The sequence below is a fragment of the Poecilia latipinna genome, unplaced genomic scaffold (assembly GCF_001443285.1).
Source record: "Poecilia latipinna isolate Pla-1442-1.1 unplaced genomic scaffold, P_latipinna-1.0 Scaffold592, whole genome shotgun sequence".
NCBI lineage: Eukaryota > Metazoa > Chordata > Actinopteri > Cyprinodontiformes > Poeciliidae > Poecilia > Poecilia latipinna.
The window spans coordinates 121387-129022 of NW_015113208.1; the positions used below are offsets into that span (position 1 = coordinate 121387).

At 37.5% G+C, this 7636-nt stretch overlaps 1 protein-coding gene and 1 long non-coding RNA gene across 2 annotated transcripts in view; both read left to right on the forward strand.

Moving 5' to 3' along the window:
• Positions 1 to 7636, forward strand: part of LOC106953607 (protein tyrosine phosphatase receptor type G) — a 161000-nt gene that overhangs the window by 33097 nt on the left and 120267 nt on the right. Inside the window, exon 2 of the mRNA XM_015042494.1 lies at positions 2362 to 2466. Within this exon, the coding sequence (XP_014897980.1) occupies positions 2362 to 2466 (105 nt within the window). The remainder of the gene's footprint in view (positions 1 to 2361; positions 2467 to 7636) is intronic.
• The window catches only part of LOC106953608 (uncharacterized), a 16987-nt gene continuing 13592 nt past the window's right edge, over positions 4242 to 7636 (forward strand). Inside the window, exons 1-2 of the long non-coding RNA XR_001426228.1 lie at positions 4242 to 4253; positions 7391 to 7401. This is a non-coding gene — a long non-coding RNA (uncharacterized LOC106953608). The remainder of the gene's footprint in view (positions 4254 to 7390; positions 7402 to 7636) is intronic.

The window sequence follows — 7636 nt, forward strand, 5'->3', positions numbered from 1 at the left end:
TATGATAACATTATTTGTCTTTTAGAACAAAGAAGGAAAATCTACTTGCAAGTACTCTGAATGTGTTGACAAGCTGATAACTTCAAATATAACCTGCATTATAAAGGTAGCGGAGGAGTCCGGGGAGGGGGGTTTCCACTGTTCTGAAGTTACATTAACACTCATGAGACTGGTGCCAAGCGTGATAGAAAACAGTTGTCATGGTTACAAAGTTGGGGGTGTGCAATTTTAAAGCATTTAAACCTGCAGCAATTTTTTTTACAAAAATCCTACTGAGCTAGAGTTGTGTGACAATGAACTAAGACACAATGAGATAGCTTTGTTTGAATGGCTTTTATGTGGTTTGAATACAATCAAATATTGTGCCAGGCTGCAAGTTTATAAAGGTAACAAGTGTGAATGAAGATTTACAAAACAACCACAGTTTTGTAGTGCAATCTGTAACCAGTCAAAGTTAATAAAATAAAAATAATCAAAGAAAAAAAGCAATAGAAAAAATTACAACCATTTAAACACGGATGCTTATTTGGTTTTGTTTTAGCCTTTTCTGCTCTTCTCTTCACAAGGAACGATGTTTCCACATTTCCTCGCCCCCATGTGAGAGCAGGGGGAAATATTAGCCAATGTCCAGATTTTAAATGCAACTGCAAGTTCTGACTGCTCAGAGCGACAGAGAACACTCTTGTTTTGCTTGTGCACCTGATTGACAATGACAACAGCTAGACAGCCTCTTCTCCACTGGCACTGTCTTCAGCCCTTGCAGAGTGAATTTTCCCCGGTGAGTTTGACTGTTGCAAGTCTCGGGCTACGCTCTAGGGAGTGTGGATGCTAAAGGACAATTTGTGCCTCTAGCACTCGCTGTAATTCTGTTGACAATGTTTGATTTCAGTTTTTTTTTTTTTTTCCTTCCATCGAAGTAAAAGAGACATTTGTGCCTAAAAGACTTGAGGATGATTGCTTACACCCCTGACTGCACAGGCGGCCTGCATTTTACTAATTAGTTATTGTATTGGTGTTTTTGTATGGAGACTGTTGAAATGTTCGTACAATTATTCATATATATTGACCGTCCACCCAGTTTCGTTATTTTTCTTCTCTCGGCTGAAGTGCTTCTATAAAGGTTGTGTTGGATTCTGACTATGAAAAAGCAGGAAACAATCATTCGTGCTGTTCAAGAGGCTCCACTTGTTTTCTGCAGAGCTCTAAAGCCCTGATGGTGGTAATTATCACCCATTAATGCTTTGTGCCAAAATGGCACCTGGGTTGAAAACTGAGATTTTTTTTCTTTCCTATTTGTTCAGAGCTGCTTCTATGTCTGCTTCACTTGTGATGCTATGCATTGCATTGCATTGCTTCTTTTTTCTGATTAATTTAGCAAATAGATTGATGTCAAAACTATATGAGATCACTGAGTTTAAGTATCCTACCTGTTATTTCAAGACGCTAGTGGAAAAAAAAAAAAAGGCAGATGCTAATTTTTCTGCATAAATGCTGCAATGCACATAAATGTGTAGGAAGAATGTTTAATATATGGGTTTATAAACTATAATCTCAATCTGTATCATCAGTGTGGTCCTTTGCCAAAGGTTTCACAATTTATAATTTTTTTTTTTTTTTTTTTTTTTGGTTAATTTTGCAGGTAAATTATCCTATTGACAAAATTGAGAAAATAACACAGTGCAATATCATTAGTAAATAATTCAAGGATGTTATCAGTTATGGTAAATCTAAATTTTCCTCACTCTGAACCGTCTTTTTCATGTGTACATTCAACACTCTCCATGACCTTTAGCATTTTGGGCACTGTAATCTGTGTGGGCATCTACTGCAGCGAGACTCCATCCAACAGTCTGACTATTGTGCTGGCATGCAAGGTGTGAACTTATAACAGTGAGGAGGTATTGGCCAACTACTACTGCATTCCAAAAAGTCAAGGGAAATGAGATTCAGCCTCAACTGCTGCTGAAAGCATAAAAACAGCAGCATTTTTAGAGTTAAAATATTCTATGGCACACAATATTGGAAGACTTTAAAAGAGATTTTTTTTTTTTTGTCTAGATTCATAGTTGCGACTGTGTCTCTCTGCTTATTTGTGTCTCTACATTAGTCATTCGACACCAACCACAACTGTATGGTTTATCTCTGAGCTGGGGTCTGTTTGCTTCAGGTGTGAGCAAGGTCATTGATGATGCTGGCGATGTGTTGTTTATTCCTTCTAAATCCAGACACGTATGCTAATTCCATTGACGCCAGATGCTTTATTCAGACATTTTTAGTCGATTAATGATTCTGTTTCCCCTCTGTTCGTAAACTTCCCTTTGCCCCAGTGGATTTCCTGACCTCCATCTCTGTCCCCCACAGTTGCATCGGGTGACCAACCTCGCTTCACTGGAGGCAGCCGTCCTGGGAGCACCGGCGTAATGAGGGAGAGGAGGACAGCTGGTGACCCCTACTGGTCCTATTCAGGTGAGCTCTCATTCCTGGTATGGCCAGAGAGCCTGAAACGGAGAGAAAATAACTCGCCAACCTCTCTGACTTGTCTCTCACATCCCTGTTTTTGTCCTCTGTTTTGGCAGAGACCTTTGCTCCCTTCTTATTGGAATATCCAGAGAGGCTGATCTAGGTGTTTTAGTATTCACATAATGCATACCTGAGCTGTATATTTTCATCACTCCTAATAACCGTAATTAAACTAATGCATTGGGGAGAGAAACTGAGACATATGGCAAAGTGATTTAATGTTCCAAATGTTAATGCTGTATTATTATGTTGCAGCCTACTGCGTTTAACTATTAATAATGAATCGACTTCTCTTAAAATGGATTTATTGCACGTTTAATTAGGTATGTAAACCGTAAACACAGAAATAGTGCAAGTAAAAATGTATGCAAATGCAGTTGAAACACGGTATTTTCCTACACTGGATGAAAGACACGAAACGTTTATATTTCACTCTCTGGTATTGGATTAAGCCAGACTTTAGACCTCATGGAAATTACAGTTAAAAATGTTTTATGTTTGTGAAACACTTGATTAATCAAAGACTTTTTGAGAATTTGACACTTATCGCCAAGGTTTGAAAGATTCATTCATTTTCTTGTAGAATTGAGAAAACTAAGATTACAATAGAATAGCCAAAATAGTTAAAGCTAAATAAGTGATTTATTGTCATATTCATTTACATAGATTTCTTTAATAATGGGCAGCATTGCCTTCCACAGTGCCTAGTTATAATTTGGTTCAATTGTCGCCCATTCCTCCTGACAAAACTGGTGTAACCGAGTCAGGATTTGAGGCCGCCCTGGTTACACACACACCTTTTCAGCTCTGGCCACTCATTTTCTGTAGGAATGAGATAAGGATTTTGCAACGTCTGCAACACAAACCATCACTTTGTTGTCCAACAACCAGTTTGTCACTAATTTGGATGTATGTTTAGTTTTATTGCTCCAAATGTGATCAAGAAAACATTGTTAGCATTGCTAATGCCTCATTAGCATTAGCTTAAGCTTCCTTTATTGCTGCCACACTTACAGCAACATGATACTATCATTCCTGTACTTCACAGCCAGTTGGTAAAAGTGTTTTAAAATAAAGTTACTATTTTAGCCCAGTGTGATGCCTGTGATGTTAAAAACTCCACACTGTTGCTCTGAACTTCACCAATACTTATTATCTAGTCAATTTAAACAGCTTACATTATTTTTTATACCCACAGATTTATCTGTTGTCTAATTTGTTAACATGCCACCACTTCTAAAAATATCTATGTTGATAAATACTTTTTTTGTTCCTCGTTCCACTTTTGGTTAATTACCTTCAGCCTGTAATAATACTTTTTTTTTTTAAACAAATTTTACAAAACAGTGATAATATTAGTATTAGTATATTATTAGAACTGCTAAGGACTGGCGACGTGTCCAGGGTGTACCCTGCCTCTCGCCCACTTACCACTGGAGATTTGCAACAGCGCCCTTTGCAACCCATTTTTTTCTCATTTTCATCTCCCATTGTCATTTCATCATAAAACACTGTGGCAATGTTTTATTAAAATTTAGAAAAACTCAACAGGTTAATGTATTTTCACTCTACTGTTTCTACATCTGCAACGAATGTTTCGCAATTAAAGACTATTGTTACAACTAATTGTAGATTCTTTAAATGCATAGTAATCATAGTGTATGTAAACATATGAGTTTGAACGACGTATTGGTAAAAATATTTTAACAAAAAAAAAAAAAATCTCCAGCGTTGTTTTGACATTTTAGCAAATTGTGGCTTTTTATACACTGTATGTAATTATGTGGATTCATTACTGTTTGTATGAATATTTTGTGGTGATCATTTTAATTTTTAGGTTGCTCATTTGGTAAGCAATTCAGATAGGCATGTTCTGTCGGAACACCTCTGCTCTCTCAATCACAAACATCCACAGCCATGCAAACACAGTCCAGGGTCGACTATCAGGCAGTGCCGATGGGAAATCTGGGTTGTGTGCTCTGGTTGAGGGCACCTCTCTGAAACAGCTCAGGGAAGGAGCACTTGTATTTACAGGTCCAAAAACACCACATTGCAAATAATGTGCTCAGTCCCACTGCCACTGGAGTGCATCGGAGCTCTGAAAATTATTACACTGATGGAATATTTTGTCTTGGGTGCTGCGGTTGTGAGTAAAATAGCAAAAAAAAGAGAAAATCGTGGTTTCAGAGAAGAAAATTGTGCACTTCACAGTAGAGAAACGAGGTATGCTCCGTTTGGATTCACGTTTGTTTGGTATTCACGTCACTCCTAACAGTGGCCTTCGGCTGCCTCAGTTGTCTGGTAGAGGCAGTGAAAGACTGTCTGCTTTGGCTATCCAACCATGACAGCTCTCTCACTATGTACAAGGTATGTGGACTCGATAATAAGAATCTTAATCACTTCAAACACGCTTTTATTTTTCTCAAATCCTTTATGCACAAAACTTATGTGTAGATGGTCAGACGAGGCCACCTTTTATGTTGCCGTGCGTCTTATCACAGAGAGGATTGAATTGTCTCTGATCTAAGGGACATTTTTAATGATTCAACATGATGGTAGTAAACGTGTTTTGACTTGGGCGAGTGGCTGTGGTTAAAATAAAAATGGCAGCTGGCGCAGATTGAGATGATAACATCGTCCAGCTAATTAGCTGACGTAGTGAGCCACCAAAAACTTGACAGTATTTTTCATTTGATAAATTCATTTTCTAGAAGAGAACTTGAGCTCCAGCCCCATTGTGAATAAATAAAAGAAACCAGCACAAGACACATTTAAAATTGATTTAAAGGACATAAATGTCAATCAGAGGGATGATTGCTGACTTCTCAGATGTTTATAATACAACCATTGACACCCTTCACATTGTTATTTTTAAGAAGATGCCTTTTCACAGAGCTGTATCTATGGAAGCAGGATATATTAATGGAAAGTCAAGTGAAAGGATAAAGTGTGATAGCAAAGGGTTCCTAAGCAACAGGGGTAATTTTAGAGCACTTCACGCATCCCTTCACTAACAAGCTTTATGAAGATGCTGATTTTGATATCCAGGACGACTTTACACCGGCCCTCAGTTTCAAAAGACAGTACTTTAGTTACTATGGTAATGCTGTATTTGACTGGCCAATTCTCCTCACCCCAAGCCCCATAGAAACTCTGTGGGGCATTGTCAAAAAGGAAGATGATGCACACCAGACCCAACAATGGATTCGAACTGAAGGCCCTTATTAAAGCAACCAGGGGTTCCTTAACACCTCGCAGAACCAGAGCTGATTGCCTCCATGCTGCAATGATACTGTAACTGTTGCAAAATTAGCCTGGAAAAATATTAGGTGTAAAGTACACAAACATACTTTTCAGTAGGCATTTCTATATTAACGTATATTTTTAAGGGTCAGAAATGTGAATGATTGAAATTGGGGTTTTCACAAGCTGTTATAGGCATAATTACCCTTGCAATATATCACTGTGTGTTTGCTGAATCTACAAATTGAGTTATATATACATTTTTATTTTGATGGATTGTAATATTTAGTTGCACAACCACACTTTTCCCTTCTGGTCAACTTTCCAACTGTATTGGATGCAGCCAACTTCTTAAGCAGTGATCCTATATGAATAATCTATTTTGTGGAAAGTATCAGTGAATGTCTCCTGGACAACTATCAAGATAAAAATCTCCCTAGTGATTGCATAATACATAACTTGGCCATCATTTTTCTCTATGTAAAAATGAATCTTTTTTTATTGGCTTTTGATTTTTAGTAAATCTTAATTCCCAAAAACGTCACTATGTTGAACGTCTTTAAAATAAATTTTACTTTTTCAATTTGATTACAGAAATAAATAAAATGTTTTATATATTGAAGGTATATTTCTTATTCAATAATTTTAATACGTGTCTGTGCAGACCAGGTTGCAGACTGGCTTAATATTTTTATTTTCTTTTATACTCAGCACTTGTGCTTGCTTTATGCAGAGAAGAATGCATACTTAGCAATATAAAAGCTGAAAAATTTAGGAAAACAACATCTTAAAAAAAACAAAAAAAAACTTAATGTTGATCTTTAGCTTAAGAAGAAAAAAAAAAAAACCTGCCTGTCTTGAGTTGAATTTTGGACATTCATTTCATGTCTGCACTGACCACCAAGTCCCACTCGCGAAGGCAGCTGGCTGATTGTGCTCTGGAAAAAAGGGAAGCATTGAGGGAACACAGAACTGTCCATTACTTTGGGAATGTAATTAGCGGCTAAGGCTGTGACTGGGAGACAGACCAGCGTGCCTTAGCAGCTAAATGGTTATTAAGGGCATTTGCTCTGTGCAAGTGAGTGTAACAGAAATGCACGCAGCGGGCGTGTGCCTCAAGCTAGAACGTACTTGTGCAAGTCAGGCTTCAACCCTTAAGAGTCAGACACACATAACATATAGAAGAGCAAGCCTCTCTTTTCTACTCATTGTGTAGCCCACCAGCATCAACTGCTGCAGGGGAGAGACGTTTGAAGAATGTGGAGCAACATGAGCTCTAGAGAGTAAGTTTTGAGTCCTTCATTTAGTTCAGGTCTGATTTTGCAGCTGGATGTCTATTTTAGATTGAAATTCTTCTTCTTTTTTTTTTTTTTCTTCCAGATTCATATTTGTTCATCTATTAGACATATTGTTAGAGGTGTTTCATGTTTAGCAGCAACACTTTATTTAGGGTTTCAGAGCCTTTTTGTCACACGGTCCTCAGCATAAAGGTGCAATGCGCACAGTGCAGTGAGAACTCTTATCGGTCCATGACATGTCTCCTTCCTGTGTGCTTTGATTATGAACCTCCATGCAAGGAGGCTTGAAACCCACACCTTGAAACTTGATTAAAAGTTATTTAAGGCAGGCCCTGAGCTTGTGTGTGTCTGTGTCTGCAAGTGCACATGTGGAGGCATTTTTCATAAGAGGGATGATATCATACTCACCATAAGACTCCCACAGGAACAGGGCTATGCATCATCCCCCCTCCCCCCCCTTTTTTTATATATATATTTATATATATATATATATATATATATATATATATATATATATATATATATATATATATATATATATATATATATATATGTTTATATTTTCTCTTTTTGTT